This window comes from Betta splendens, chromosome 24 (genome assembly GCF_900634795.4).
Source record: "Betta splendens chromosome 24, fBetSpl5.4, whole genome shotgun sequence".
In the NCBI taxonomy this organism is placed as follows: Eukaryota; Metazoa; Chordata; class Actinopteri; order Anabantiformes; family Osphronemidae; genus Betta; species Betta splendens.
The window spans coordinates 7,174,242-7,189,932 of NC_040901.2; the positions used below are offsets into that span (position 1 = coordinate 7,174,242).

The window sequence follows — 15,691 nt, forward strand, 5'->3', positions numbered from 1 at the left end:
GTCTAATAAACAAATGAGAATGTTCATTCCTGTGCAGAAGCATCCCTGTATGTCATATAAAGGCTTTGCTAAACATAAAACACTGAAAGAGTAAAATATTTAACACAGTAAGTGTAAAAATACAATCTACCAGAAAGCAAAAATATACCCACTGTACTATCTTGCATTAATTATAATTAAATATTTAATATAACACTCTGTGGTACTTTCTAATGTTAAAAGTTTGAACAATGTATAACAGAATGCCATGAACCGTAAATAAAAGAATACGTTTATATAATTCATAGCTTCCGTTTTCTTACGCTGATATCAACACATAGACCCAACACGCCGCAATGTTACGTCTACGTCTGTCACGACTAAACGCCTGTGACGCTGCACGCGCAGTGCGTAACGGCACTAGATCTGCGGCACATCTGGAATCACGACGGACACGGAGCGACGCGGATCCAGGAACTGTGAAGTCAGTTGGGCTTGGCTGGCTGCTGCCGTGTGTTCCAGCAGCGACGCAGTCATACCCTGCCGTACATAACTCTGTAACTAAATATAAATGCAGCTTCTTAAATATCTCCCCTTGCACTTCTGCTACGAACGCTGCTAGAAGCATCTCAATTTTCAGGTGGGTATATTAAAAAAAATAAAGAAAAATAGCCAGGAAGTACACTGCCAGGCTAGCAACGTATGCTATAGCTAGCTGTCAAGTTGACATTAGCCTAACGTTACGCGATTGCGTGAGCTGTGAAAAAGTGGGAGATACACTGGTATTTATCTGAATTAGACAGTCATTTAAATGTACGGCGAAAATATACATTTACTACTCTAACTAGCTAATTATACCTAGATAATTAGCGAGCTAGCTAACGTTGGCTTTGTTTAGCCATCCTGATGTCGTTAGCTCTGTCAAAAAGAGGGGCCTTTGTTGTGCATTACTATGAAGCCGTGAGTAAAGTCGACGAGCCAGGTTCTCAGGTTACAGTGTTTTTATTTGTGTAGTTTGATAATATCTGTAATCAATGTTTGGAAAGAATATGACGTGCTGCATGCGTTGATGGGGGGTGTTTCCAAACTATAAACAGAGCAGCGTGTCGAGTGGGAACCGCTTCAGATAGCATTCTTACATAGTCATGAACAGTAAATCAGTCCAAGTGCTCAGTTGCAGCACAACATGCACGTACTGTCAGTGGGATCTGTGGTGACAGCTGTGTTCTTCTCTGTAGCATGGCAGACTGTGGCGAAGTGGACTGTCCAGCAGTGGCTCCCTCCAAGCTGATAGAGGAAGCAGAAGATCCTTGTGCTGCAGACTCTTCCGCTTCCACCACCACCATCAACCCTGAGTGTGCCATCTGCCTGCAGAGCTGCATCCACCCTGTACGCCTCCCGTGCTGCCATGTGTTCTGTTTCCTGTGCGTGAAAGGTGCCTCCTGGCACAGCAAGCGCTGTGCTCTCTGCCGACAGGAAGTCCCCGAGGACTTTCTGGAGCGTCCCGTTCTTCTCTCACCTGAGGAACTGAAGGCAGCAGCTGCAGGGCTGAGCCGAACTGGCAGGACAGGGAATGATTCCGGTGAAGACTATGCATGGTACTATGAGGGGCGCAATGGCTGGTGGCAGTATGATGAGAGGACCAGCTGTGAGTTAGAGGAGGCCTTCGCCAAAGGCAGAAAGTGCACAGAGATGCTGATTGCGGGGTTTCTTTATGTGGCCGACCTAGAGAACATGGTGCAGTATCGCCGCAACGAGCATGGCCGTAGACGCAAGATCAAGCGGGACATTGTAGATATTCCCAAGAAGGGAGTGGCAGGACTGAGGCTGGATCCAGGACCTGCCCCACCCCAGGCTTTACCAGTTTTAACCCAAGCTGCAACAGAACGCATCAGCTCTGCTGATGGATCGGATACTTCAGGCCAGTCACACACTTCTTCCTTTGGGCTACTGTCACTACCCCCCATCCGGCCTCCAACACTCCTGGGACGTCATCTTACGAGTCCGCTGTCTCCTGCAACCTCAACTCTAGAAGAGTCCTTCTCCCAGCTTCTAATTAGCCATCCAGAGGCTGAAGAGGTGGATGGAGATGATGAGCTACAGACGTATGAGTATGCATCTGGCAACAGTGAGAGTGAAGAGGAAAGGGAGTTAGAGAGAGGAAGAGACAGACAGAGAAATCTGAGAGACAGCCAGCCAGCAAGAATGCCGCCGAGGGGCGGACCCTCCAACCCTGCACTTAGTCTGCGCTCACGTAGTCCTGATGGGCAGTGCACTGTGACAGAGGTGTGATCACCGAGGGACAGTAGCAACTGTTTTAAACTCACATTAGTTCAGCAAAAACCTTTGAAAAATATTATGCATCTTAAAGGTCCCATGAATATGAATGAAATCAATGGACATATTTTCCCCATCTCTGTCATATCATCCAGTGTGGTCCTAAATATTCTTCCTTGGAGGCTGATTGATTATAATATTAGTTTTGGCAGTGATACAGTGGAAAAGTTAATATTAATGAGTTCAACGGCAAGTGAGTTTAGTTTGATTCAGAAATAAGCAAATCAATTCATTTCAAGGGACCTTTAAATGATTTCAACGGCTTTTGTTGAAAATGAACAAGTTTCAGCCAAGCAATATGAGGCAACGCTCAATCCCATCAATCTCAGCAACACTTGTATCTCGGCCAAAAACGAAAAAGAAAACTGTGGCAACTTAGTAATGTTGTCAAAAGCTGCCATATGTCACTGCCTTCATATCAGTGTGACAATGCAATACAACCTCTTTATCTCTAAATGACTTGTTTTCTGAGTCAAACCGAGCTCATGGTTTTCTCGTTTTGAAAATTGTAACGTAAAGTGTAGCATAGTCTGTACCAGTTAGGGGGTTAAAACTGCTTTTACTGCTTTGCTGTGTTTTTTTACTTTAAATCAGTAAATAATAACTATTTAAATTGAAGTTTTCTTCCGTGTGTATGTAATATATATAGAGGTACTGTAGAGAGAGACTGTGGTTCTTCTATTTTACTGTGAAAACCTTGTTTTAATGAATGTGTTTCTGTGTTGTTGGGTGCTGAAAAGCTGCTGGCAAAACCACTGGAAAATACTGGGCTCTAGGTGTAGACAGATCCATTTGGTTTTCTATTACTACTACTATCGAAGCTCTGGCACTGACATATTTGGAAAAGAGCAAGTTGTCCTTGCAAACCCAGTTTCTTTCTCCTCTTGGAGCTGCTTTGAATTTTTATTGTTATGTCCTGTTGTCAGAAATGAAGACAAACCTCTGTTTGCGTGAGTGTGATGTGCCCTCTGCTGTTTTTGTCGTGTTATTAAAAGTGTTTGTCTATCATTTAAAATCCTACTGTCTTATATTTTAATAGAGCACAGTAGTTGGAGTTTAATGAGAAAACTGGAAATGGGATCACGTTTCAACGTGCGTCCTGAATTTAGCTTCAGCGTGTTTAGAAAAATCCAGAGGATGGAGCTGTTGCACAAAGTAAATAGTGTTTTTTCCCTTTGCAAGTCCTGAGACACTGATTCAGTATAAGCATGCTGCACATGCTTAAAAGCCAGGGGCTTTTAATGAAGTGGCTGAAATAAAGAAATAGGACATCTCATAATAATATCAGCTTTAAATAACAGCTGATTGTTTGAAATAGTCTTTTAGACTATTCTTTATAATTTATTATTATTCTCTATTAGTTTATTTCTTGTTTATTTACATCAATTGCCAAAAGTCATTTTGTTATATTTTGGTTATTTAAAGTATAATTAGGTTATAGATTATCTTTATATTTTCAGTTTTCTCCCTTTATCTGGTATTTTAAAAGACTATAGTGCTTTTAGTCTCCTACAGCGAGAAGGAACCGAGGCACCATGACGCCCAGACTGAACACTTGAACTATGTTTGACGTTTTTTGTTTGCCAAAGCCGCGAGCAGCTGAAGAAAGCCACAGTGTCAGTGTGTGGGGTTGGGTTGTGACTCGACTTAGAAGCAGCCTGAGGAGTTGCTGTTTCAGAGGTTCTGCTTTGGGAGTGTTTGCAGCCTTGTATAATATGCTTAGACGCCTTCATGAGCATCGCCGGTCATTAACACTGTACGTTATTCAAATTCAGCCCTCACCCATTTGAACGTCTGTGTTACTGTGTCTTGGCTGCCTCTGGTCTGGGTATGCACTACATGTGTATGACAGGGCCAGACATAGGTCCAGGAGGCAGCGTTCCCACGTTTTCAGACGCATGGCTGCTCTCTGACTCCCTGATACAGTATGTGCTGTGATATGCTGCTCAAATGCCTCCTGTGGCCCAACTCTTCACATTACAATAAAAAAACACGGCCTGTGATCCCTCTACAAATAGCCCCGTCATGCCCGCGTCTCTCGTCACCCTGAGATCCACAGCCGAGCATTGTTGTGGTGTGGATTATTTACGACCGTTGAGATCAGTTGGCTATTCATGTACCAACACAATGTTTTCACTGAGTAACGCATATAAACCATAACTATATATTACCCTCAGTATTTGGGTGTGGCTGTACGTGTTACATGTCTGCATTTGTACTGTATGTCATCAGCGTTACAGACAGGGCATCTCATACAGGAGCCACGAATGACGGCACGTCTACTGTACCTATCATCAACCCAACACCATTAAAGCCTATCAGGTGGCTCCTCACTAAGCCTGGTGCTACTGAACCATTTCTATCAAAGATGCATCACATCATGACTGTGACTTCTGAAATCATAAAGTCTATATATTGCAGTAGCTGGTTTAAATGGAGCTGACTGTACGGTCTATTATTGTATCTTCATCTAAAGGGGCCACCGCGTTCCAGCAAATGAGTCAAAGTGTTCTCTCTTAAGGGACCTACAGTAGGTTAGTCATCACGTTAACACGTGTCGTGCAATGTTTCACATGTTCCTTTAATTGTAAACAATATGATTACATCCAAATTACAACTAAAATATGCCTCTGCAAAATTGTAGCATGTTAAAGCCACTGTATCTGATAATAAATAAATAAAATAAATAAATAATAAATAAGTATAAACTAAGTTAAAAGTCAACATGTCTCAGAGAAAACGACTGTGCACACTTTTTAATCGAGTCCTCCTGTCACTTTATTTAAACACGGGCGAGTGGGCCAGGGGCCAGACTTGGCCCACGGGGCCCGTGTAGTGGCTCCCTGCTGACCACTCGACCCAACCCAAATTAAAACCGCTCATCTGTGACACGATAACCAGACCTCTATAGTCACCTCTGCCGGGCAACACCGGCTAATCCCACGAGAGCGCCCCGGTCTTGTTGTGAAAGACGAGACCCCAGCGTTGTCTTTCAAAGGGAGGATGCTTGGGCCCCATTCTATTTTAATGGAGGGGTCTGAAACCCTGCTGCCCGTCCTTGAGTGTCCCGCCTCTTGTGCTGCAGCGGGACACAGACACACTGACAGTTGGGACAGGTGGACCAAGATAGAGAGGACATGATGATCTTTTACATATATGAAGAGTAGGTGAGCGTGGATGTGGAGGGAGACACTCAGAGATAAATAAAAGCTGAGAAATCCATGTTACTGCTAATATTATAATCTGTAAAGTGAGAGGAATAGCATCTATTTACATGAAATGACTGATGTTGGAAATATGCATCAACATCTGTGGTCTGTTAAGTTTTCACAAGGCCGCAGATGATTTGAACAGAGGGAAGGAGAACGCCAGTAAAGCATCTCGGTTCCAGGTCGTTGGCCCCTTTTATCTTTGACCTCTTGAACAGGGTGGTCCTGTCACTCTTCTTCTCCACATTTTTGCAAGACACTTACAAGTTCATGCATGTGGCAGCCGGGCTATCTATTCTGAGCTCCTCGGCAGCAATTGGGGGCTTTAGAAGCGAGAGACCCGGGCAGGAGACGCAGCGTGGGAGGATGGAGGCGAGAGGAGGCGCGAAGGAGCGCGAAGGTTCTGGGTTATTATGCAACTAGAGAAGGTTTGACGGGCGCTGCCTCCGTCTAGGCCACGGGGGGGAGAGGGGGGAAGGGGGGGTGATACCGTGGCCTGCTGACGTCACGGCGCACGAGCTGCCCGCTCCGGTCTCTCTGGCATCTGTCCGTCTCCCGAACAGTTTGTCCAGTGGAGAGCATGCCCTTCAGGCGGTGAAGCGACGGGACCAGAATCAAATACGGCCCCGCGAGTCTCCAGGTGAATAGTCACAGTCGCCCACGCAGGCGGCCGCTTGGCCATGAGGACAGTGGGGCAGTGGCCAACAGGATGCCTCGTTAAAATACCAGCATGCAGTCCGAGGAGGTGGCAACCTGCACACACACACACACACACACACACATACATACACACACACACACACACACACACACACACACCCTAGAGTGGAGCAACAGGAGTGTCCGATTTCAGAGATTCAAATGTAAATGAAAATAAAAATGGTGGAATCTTTAATCAAAAGAAAAAGTTGAGCAAGATAAAAGAAGAGAGACACCAGCACCCCCCACCCCCCTTTTCTTTATTAATACCCCAAAGACAGCGGGCTAAGATTTCTGGCACCAAAACACACGTCACGCTTGCTATTTCTGTCGGAGGCACCGCATGCCGCGTGGAGGTTAGGTGACAGGAGTGAGGCATCATGGGGCCGAGGGACTTCCGCCTTTACATGACACTTCACGCTTGTGCATGTGAGACGGGACGCGGCAGACGTGTGCACGGTGCCTCCTCGGTGGGAAGATGGAGATCTGTGAGAGGAAAGGCGACAATGTAACACACAGACGCGGCCTTCATGTCAAAGCAATGTCTTATTTATTACCAAGGGGGGAAAAAATACATATCACAGTCATATGTCACAGCTGTTACTTCAACATCGTAAATCTTTCACTTTGACAGAATGATACAGTAACACACGCTGTTGCTGACAGTTAGCAGGTCGCGGCTCCGGGCGCCGCTGCGACTTCATCCGCTGCTGCCGGGACGACGAATCACATGCACCCTCCGCATGCGGAGTTTAAAGAATATAAAGGTCGTACAAAAGAGTGGGAGAGCGTCTGTGTGTGTGTGTGTGTGTGTGTGTGTGTGTGCGTGCGTGTGTGTGTGTGCGTGTGTGTGTGTGGAGGGGGGCAACCGCAACTAGGCAACGCGCGATGCGTTCAGGGTCAGCACAAAAGAAGCAAACAGCCGCAGCAACACTGGAGAACACTCGTCTTGGACACGGCACCAAGATGAGGTGAAGCGATTCTTTCGAGCTCTTCGTTAAAAAGTCCTGGTTATTTACACGGATACAGAGTGTTGGGTGAAGTGGGAAACATCACATGATGACAGTCTCAGTCTGAAGAGAATAGGAAACGAGGGGTCGGTGCTTGAGGGACGGGCCGGGGTTCCTGCTCATCGGGCTCGGGGAGCGGTACATGGCGCGGGCTGGACCGGGGGTTCTGGCCGCCGGGGCGCGGCCGGCCCATCTGGAGGGGGGTCTCTGATTGGCCGGCCGCGCGGGGCGACAGAAGCTCCTCCTGGGTTTGTCCGGGGACAGCTCCACTGGGTTTACCTGGGGACAACCGTCGGGACACTCGTCAGGACTTAGGGGCTCCACCATTGTTTTACAGAGACTCCTGAACGGTCAACGCAGCCGGACTTACCTGTCTGTAAGCTGTGGGTGCTGCTCGGGGACTAGAGCTGTATTCATGTTGGATGTCCAGCATGTCCAGCAACTCAATAAGCCCTTCATCGGTCACCTGGCCTCCAGCAGGCAGCCCCTGCCCCGCTAAGCCCCCCCTCTGGAGCCTCTGAGCCCCACATGAAGCACTTGAGACCCTGTAGTCCATTTTGGGCTCTGTGCGTTCGTGTCCCGCCCTCCTCGCTGCATCTCCGTCCTCCTCGCAGTTGGACCTGGGTGTCGTCTTTGGGCTCCCTGCCGCCTGCGATCTCCTCCTGGCCTGCTGAGGACTGGGCTTAGAACAGCCGTAGCCCCCCCTCTGATCCCTGTGGTTCTGCCTAACAGAGTCCGACGGCGTCGCCCGCGCTGTCGGCGCCTCCGGCTCTTGAGCGGGCGAGCGCAGGGGGGACCTGCTGGCGCGCGCTTTGGCTCCGGCAGCTCTGCGCTGACAGCCGGGCGTAGAGCATCTAATCTCTGGGGAGGGGCCCCGAGGGGTCACCACCCCTGAATCAGTGAGCATTTTACCCTCATTCTCCTGCAGCATGGCTCCAAACTTCCTGAGGACATACGGGCTGCTGCACTTCTTTTCCCCTACGACACCCGCAACGTAGGACTTCCTGTCCGGAGCAGGAGACTCCGCCGCTGCAAACTGGGAGCGTGGCTGCACCGCCTGTCCAACCGGAGGCTTTGCGCCTGCGTTTTCTTTGTTGGGGCAGCTCTTCGCGTGAGACACTCGGTTCTTCCTGTTTTCGCTCTCCTCAGCGCTGCCCGGGAACGGCTCCTGACCAACCCTGGAGCAGCATGAAAGTCACAAGCCCGTCAGGAACACATGTGCGTGTCCGAGAACATGAACGCGCCCACGGTGCAGTATCGCTCACCTGTCACTGCCAGATGTTGGTCTGGTTTCCTCCAGGTACGCAGGGACGTCATGGCTCACCTTGACTTTATCATTGAAGTGCTACGAGGGGCAGAGAGAAAGGACACCATTCTAAATATCCCACATGAATCTACTGTGGACCTCCATGTTACCAGTGCACATTTTTCGCGAAGCAGATCACCCCCGACGGCTCCATCGAGACCCCAGTGAAAGCGCTGGAGGTGAAATCTATCTGGCAACCTGTCTGTGTGAGCAGACTGGAAGGAACCAGCGAACTGCAATCAATACGTCCCTGACAGAAGTCCAGTCCAGTTCGACTCGTACTGTAGCGCGTCCGCATATCCGGTTTCCGCACATGTGCAAATGCTAATAGGAGCATGAGGCAGGCAAAGTGCCCCCCCCCCCCCCCCCCCTCCCCACCCACTCACCACGTGGCGAGCGCCATTGTTCTTCCGGCTCGTTCCGTTGCCCTGGCCCAGATAGTCCTGCAGCAGGTCTCCGATCTCTGAGACGCCGTAGCCGTTTTGACGGCTCGCGGGGCGGCCGAACCCGTTGGCGACAGCTGCAGGATGTCCGTTGCCCGGACGACCCAACGCGACGCCACTGCTCTGGTTTTCGCCAGAGGCGTCGTTTGCTCCTCTGCGGGCCTGAACTTCATTGTACAGCTGACATACGAACACAGGACAAAACATGGTCATCGTTCTGCAAATCCCCCGGTTACTCTATGTGTGTGTGTGTGTGTGTGTGTGTGTGTGTGTGTGTGTGTGTGTGTGTGTGTGTTGGTCTCGGTTTTCCAGCTTTACCTCTTCGATCTTCCTCTGGATGTCCTGGAGCTGGTCTTCCCACTCCTGCATCTCGGAATCGAAGTTGTCCATCAGCTCGGGCCTCTCCTGCCCCCAGCCCCGACCGCTGTGCTCCAGCCCTCGCTCCAGATCAATGGCTGCCATGATGCAGGCCAGTCCACGCCCGGGGGCTCTTTTAAAGGGTAATTTCCTCTTCCTGTCGTTTCACGTGTCCCTCGGAGGTCACGGTAAGGTTGGGAATGTGGGATGAAAGAACGTATGTGGAAATACTCTAAAGAAGAATAAACAGAAAGGCAATGAAGTGGTTAAATGTTGGTACACAGTACGTGGATTTTTAAAATCCTAATGTCTTTTCTGTTGTCCTTTTCAGGTCTGACAGACAATTCAAGCCCTGTGGTGCCGTTTAGACCCTCGCTCACGTTGACCTCCAACCCACTGCTGTACGACCGGTGACACAGGAAGACAAAAAAATGCCAAACACGCACAGGAAACCTGACACGGCCGGTGCTCAGATGGAGTCAGGCGGACGTAGACAATCTGGTGTATTACAAGTTGTATGTTCTGTACTGTGCCACAGGCCTCCATTAAATCACCCCACAGCCACTTACTCTTGTTGTTGTTGTTGTTGTTGCAGCTAGTGAAAAAGTAACCTCATCAAAGGGCCTGAATTCACCAGCCACCTCCCTCCCACCTGTGATGTAAGGGCTGAGATATTAATAATCCTGTAACTACGCATAGTAAACGGGCTGCGAGGCATGTGCACATGGGGGACGGACGGAGCGAGTCTCAGCAAAAGGACAAAACCACAGCACCGTGAAATCCTGAACCACAAAAAGATGCAAAAAACCCCAACTAACCACCAGATTAAGAAAACTTTATTCATTTGTAGTAACGGTTTAGTAACATTTTCCACTCAACATATCTATTAATGCACGTAACGATAAGAGTCAGGCCTCAGTAATAAACCTTACCTTCGTTCACATTCGACTTGTCCAGTATCAACAACCAGCCTGGTCTAGTCTCTGTGCTACAGCATCTCCAACAGGCTCTTTGTCACCAAACTGTAAAGTCTCCTCTCTCCGGCACTTTGCCGTCGCTTCTCCTCCGTTTGTGTTACGTAAAGAGCCGCATTTAAAGGGGCCCCCGTCTCCCAGTCACTCTTCAGCTTAAGTCCGCACCGGTGACCCGCGGGGTAAACAACCTGCGTTCCAGCTGGGGAAACCGGCCTTTATACCGCGCGCCTGTGTTTACGTGGGCGCGCCATTGAAGCCGGGGGTCGAGTGTCATAATGTCAAATTTATTCCAGCATTTGAAGTCTCCATGGGACAACTGTCGTCACCGGGGCCCTGGCTATAATTACCGGGGCTCACACAGAGAGAGGGAAAGTGTTTACATAGCTATTTCAGCTGCTGCGCGCTCCCAGCCAATGGGCTTCTCTGTTGCTACTCTGCTTTAAGATGCCGGGGCAGATTCTGTCTTGTGATCGCGCTCAACCGCAAAACCCTTTTCTACCAAAGGGGAGTTGGCGACAGTGAGGAATAATGTGTCACAGTCAGTGTCTTCATTGAGGGAAGGGTCGTGAAAACAAGGCGTCTCATTTTTTTTTCTGTCTGAATTGATTAAATGGCAACTTTGTATCTTCAGTATCTTCCCACACTTTGTATCAAATTTTTAAAGTTATACAATAAACAATCTCAACAACAATGTCCATGAGTAACCTTGTGATGTGCTGATGACTCATGCTGCAGCAGTGATGGGTCTGAAGACATGCTGTCCTGTTTATCCATCAATTACCAGCGAGCTACTGGACCCAGTCCGACATTTGTCTTGTGGGCCTCACTGTTCTGACTCCACCTGTTGTGTCATTTACTAAATGCCAGCAATTCTAAAAAAGGGAAAGTCTAAACTCGAATCATACTGTACCTTGAGGAAAAGGATTTAGCAGCAGTTGACTGATGGGACGGGGATGTCTTATTAAATCCAGCCACGTGTTCTTGTATGTGAGTGGTGTTGAGCTTTGCCTGTACTTTCGGTTACCTTGGCAACAAAATGATTTAGGAAATGAAGAAAGAATCAACATCCAAAAAAAAAGGACAACAAAGACAAATGAGAAATGGTGTAAATCAAGGGAGGAGTCACAGAACGAAGAAAAGGGTAAAAAGAAAGACCAGTTTGAAGATGGTGGCGTAAGAGAGGGATGAAAATAAAACGAGGATGAGGATGAGCAAAATGATGGGCTGGAACATCTGGGCAGACGAGGAGCGACAGGTGGTGACGGATGTGAGAGAAAGGAAGAAGCGGAGTCAGTCGCCTGCAGCTTTTCACACACATGAACACATGAAGGCCTTTAAGGCGTCCTCTCACCGACAGCGGCTCCTCGGCCTCCCGGTCGTCCAGCCGCGGCACCTCCAGTCGGTCTATGAAGCCCTGCAGCTCCTTGCGAAAGGCCTTCATCTGTGCGTTGATGCGGTACAGCAGCTCGTGCTCCCTGATCCTGCTCCCGTTGTCCTCGCCGCCCTCCTCGCCGCCTCGCCCGAACGCCAGGTCGCCGTTGGAGACGTACACCCGGGCCTCCGTGATGATGGCGGCCGTGTCGGCGATGAGCCGGTCGATGGTGCGGACGAGCCGCTCCGCCTCCACGCGGATGTCGATCATCTGCTGCCGCTCGTGCGGGCCGCAGCGGCCGCCGGGCAGGAAGCGGGCCAGGGCGGCGGCGGCGGCGCCCTCGGGCCCCGCGGGGCTGTACAGGCCCCGCGTGGGCGTCAGGCAGCGGCTGCTGCCGCCGCCGTTGGTGCTGCGGACCTCGTCCGGGTCGCTCTCGCCGCCCACGGGGCCCTCGCGCTTGCGGTGCGGCGGCAGCAGGCGCGAGGAGGCGGAGTCCTCGTCGCTCTCGCGCCGGCCGCCGGCGGCGCCGCCCGCGTCGCTGTCGGCGTCGCTGTCCCGCGGGCTGGGCCGCAGGGACAGGTGGGAGGCCAGGTCGTAGCGCTGCATGTTGGAGAGCAGCACGCGGTTCTCGTACTGGAGCTGCATGACCTGAGGGGGAGGGGGAGGGGGGGGTCAGTCAGAGGGGCGTGGGTCCGGGATGACCCGGCTCCATCGTCTGGATCTTACCTTTCCACTGAGATCGTTAATCTGCAGCCGCGCTGCCTTCAGCTCCTCCTGCAGCGCGTCCGTCTTGGCTCCGTCCCCGCCCCCCGGGGCCCCGCCCCCCGGGGCCCCGCCCCCGTGCCGCCCGCCGCCCTCGTGCGTGCCGGCCTTGAAGCGCAGCTTGTTGAGCTCGGCCGTCACCCGCTTGTTCTGGTCCTCGGCGTCGGCCAGGTTCCTCCTCAGCAGCTCCGCCTCGTCCTCCACCAGCTGCAGCTGCTGCCGCAGCTCCGTGGCGTCGCCGCCCGCGACCTCCGCGGCTCCCTCGCCGTCGCCGCGGAGGTCGTCCAGCTCGGCCCTCAGGCCCCGGTTCTCGACCTGAGCGAGAAACGGAGGCAAGCTGCTCAACAACCAATCACAGAGAGGCCCCCACGTCTCACCCGCTCCTACCTCCAACTCCACAATTTTCCTCCCCAGGATGTTGGCCTCCTCCTCCACCAGGCGGAGCCGCAGCTTGAGTTCGGACTCGCGGGTGGTGGGCGGCCCCCCGGCCTCCCCCTTGGGGTGGGTGCTGTCCAGCTCCCCGTAGAAGGAGCGGTACTTCTGCAGCTCCTGCTCCAGAAGGTCCTTCTCCTTGTCGATCTTGGCCGTCTTCTTCTTCATGAGCGTGTTTTCCTCCTTGATGAACGCCAGCTGGCACTTGAGGTCCTCGTTGTCCTCCTGCAGCAAAAACACGAGAGCGGGATTATTGATGTGCATTTAGGCGGCGGCGGTCTAATCCTAAAGGTCACAGAGTCGCTCCCTGCAATGAAGACGGAAGGATTTGAGGCTCAAGAGCAGATTTGAGCGATTTGAGTAATATGGTTGGACCGAGATCATGTTTGATGTCTGCTAAGACTCTGTTGACCGTGCTTTCCTTTAAATATACTGAAGAGCTTCAATGTGAATGGCTGAGTAGCATCGTACCTCAGTTGGAGTCTGTGCTGGTTTCTTGTCCGCCTTCTGGACGTCTTTGCTGCCTCTCTTCTTCTGAAAATACAAGAAAACAACACATTACAAAATAAAAGCCTGACTTATGAACCAAGGCATTTCTCTGCCTGTTACCTACTTCTTTGGTTTTGTCCAGTTCATTCTGCAGAGCTTGTTTGGTCACTTCCACCTCTATGAGCTTCTGCCTCAGCTTCTCGTTCTCCTCCTCCGTCCTCGTCCGCTTCTCCTCCACCTTCTCCAGCTCGTGGTGCAGCCTCACGGACACGTCCTTCGCGACCTGCACGGATCTTAGCGTGACTCCAAATGGGAACGGCACAGTGTTTGCGGAGCGGCTGTGCCTCCTCCTCTGCTCTCTACCTTCAGGTCCTGCTCCAGACTCCGGAGCAGCTCTTCATCGATCTCTCCCGTCTGGGCGTAGCGCAGCCTCTTCCTCTCAGCCTTCCTCAGGCGGTACTGCAGGATCCGGCAGTTCTTATTGGCCCGCTCCAGCTCGCGCCGCATCTCCTGCAGCTGGCACGTGTCCTCCTCGTAGAAGGTGTCCCGCATCTCGTCCATCTCGGCCCTCATCTCTTCGATCTCACACTATAATGGGACATGCATGCGGATATTACTGTATGTGTGCGATTGAGAGCCGCTGTGGATGATGGGATTTCACAGGCAGGCACACAATACTGTAGATGATGCAAATAACGAAGCAAATCATTGCATTAGATTTCAGTTGAACAGTTTCCGGCCACTGCCAACATTCAAGCTGTTAGCTCTGTTGGTTTATTCTGAAAACAACATGTCATTGATGCTGCCAGATCGATACCTGCCTGATCAATAACCCATCAGTCAAACAGATTAGGTCAGAGCCCCATGTTTTCTGGTGAGGCTGTAGGATGTTCAACAGACAAATCAATGATGTTTAGCTGTCTATGTTCCAGCTCCTAATGACATAGCAAACATAGCGATGCTTAATTGCTCGTATTAACAGACCCATAGAAACCAAACGTGGACCTCAATTCGCCAAAAGCTGTTTATCTTTTGTATTAAACGTATTTAAATACGCAACAAACCTTAAGATCATCATTTTCATCCAGCAGTCTCTCCACCTCCTCCTCCAGGGCCTGGTCCTGCTGTGTCACGGACACCGCCTCCGTCGCCTCCGCGGCCGGCTCCGGCTCCCCGTGCGCGGCCTCCTCCGCGCCCCTGTCGTCCGCCTTGGTCTGCATCCCGCCCCCGCCTCTCTTCAGCCTCTTCTGCAGATGGAAGTGGATCAGCTCAGCCTGCAAGCATCCTCCCCGCCACAAACCCAAGCCGAGGCCCGCTCCGCGGCCCACGCTCCTCCCGCTCCTCTCCCCGGCGCCGGCCTCCTCCCCTCCGGGTCTCCTGTCGCTCGCTTTCACGGACGCGGCCCTGTGGGGCGACGCACGCGGAGCCGGGTCTCCCTCGAGGAAGGGTAGGCGCAAAGCGGAGCGGCGGCCCGGGAGAGACGAATCGGCCCGATCTGCGCTGACAGCATCCGCCCTGTTGGCTCCAGCTACATCAGCCTCAGCACCATCCGCGCGAACAGCTGCTGCGCCGCGGCTCTCGGGCTCCCTCTCCCTTCCGTCAGCGGAGCTCGCGCTTCCCTCGCCCGCGGTGCTTCTGCGCCTTCCTGCGGGAGGAGGGGACCCGGACCTGCCTGGGCGTCTGCGGGCTCGCTTGGTTGCCCCTTGCTGGGCTCCGGCCGACGAGGGAGGCCGGTGCTGTCGCCTCCTCCCTGAACTATTGTCTGCGTGGAACTGTGCGGACGGTGATGGAGACTCCGCAGCGCCGCCGGCGGCAGGCTTCATTCTTTGCTCCGTCGAAATGTTATTGTAAAGTTTCACATGCGGACAACACAACAGATGGTCTCATTAGCACAACGCTGATTAATCAATTAATAGACTGTTCACTTTTAACAGAAGTATGAAACTTTAATCTGGAGGAAGAGCCTTCCCGCATGGTGACCACTAGGTGGCGCACTTGCCCACGGCTTCCCCAGAGCCCGTCTGCTCATCCTGACCCATGGCCTAAGTTTCCAAGGGAGGTGTCGGCCTGCTTGTTCCGCCTAGAACTGTACGCGAAGGGCTGAGCAGTGGGCCGCGGAGCCCACGGACACCCGTGACATCTCACAAGAGTCCAGACTAATTCGCTTGCGAAGTGAGTCGATGCAATGGAAGCTGTAGAGCCTTACCGCAGAGCAGCGAGGCGCGGACACAGGGTACCACCAGGCGCTGCAGGGCATGGGACACGTGACGTCAGGACCTACGTCAGACGTGGAGCGACCGTTCAAGCAGCTTCACCAAAAAG

The 15,691-nt window shown here is 51.8% G+C and overlaps 2 protein-coding genes across 2 annotated transcripts; one reads left to right on the plus strand and one right to left on the minus strand.

Annotated features, from left to right (window-relative positions):
- The first annotated feature begins 397 nt into the window (after positions 1 to 397).
- LOC114849309 (E3 ubiquitin-protein ligase rnf146-like) lies at positions 398 to 3,331 on the plus strand. The gene is made up of 2 exons (XM_029140575.3): positions 398 to 619; positions 1,218 to 3,331. The coding sequence occupies exon 2, from the start codon at positions 1,219 to 1,221 to the stop codon at positions 2,269 to 2,271; it is 1,053 nt and encodes a 350-aa protein (XP_028996408.1). The 5' UTR covers positions 398 to 619; position 1,218; the 3' UTR covers positions 2,272 to 3,331.
- A 6,105-nt stretch (positions 3,332 to 9,436) lies between these two features.
- On the minus strand, positions 9,437 to 15,586 carry LOC114850072 (protein SOGA3-like). The gene is made up of 9 exons (XM_029142032.3): positions 14,434 to 15,586; positions 13,733 to 13,957; positions 13,494 to 13,652; positions 13,352 to 13,414; positions 12,836 to 13,105; positions 12,413 to 12,763; positions 11,666 to 12,334; positions 11,225 to 11,547; positions 9,437 to 9,572 (listed from the first exon to the last, which is right to left on the minus strand). The coding sequence occupies exons 1-8, from the start codon at positions 15,190 to 15,192 to the stop codon at positions 11,437 to 11,439; spliced, it is 2,607 nt and encodes an 868-aa protein (XP_028997865.1). The 5' UTR covers positions 15,193 to 15,586; the 3' UTR covers positions 9,437 to 9,572; positions 11,225 to 11,436.
- Between the last annotated feature and the right edge of the window lie 105 nt (positions 15,587 to 15,691).

Excerpts from the sequence above, each read along its gene's own strand:
- LOC114849309 (XM_029140575.3), top strand. The coding sequence starts at position 1,219 with ATGGCAGACTGTGGCGAAGTGGACTGTCCAGCAGTGGCTCCCTCCAAG.
- LOC114850072 (XM_029142032.3), bottom strand. The coding sequence starts at position 15,192 with ATGAAGCCTGCCGCCGGCGGCGCTGCGGAGTCTCCATCACCGTCCGCA. Across the intron at positions 13,106-13,351 it reads CAGCACAGACTCCAACTGAG|GAGGACAACGAGGACCTCAA; the intron begins GTACGATGCTAC and ends TTTTTGCTGCAG. Across the intron at positions 12,764-12,835 it reads GGAAAATTGTGGAGTTGGAG|GTCGAGAACCGGGGCCTGAG; the intron begins GTAGGAGCGGGT and ends TTTCTCGCTCAG.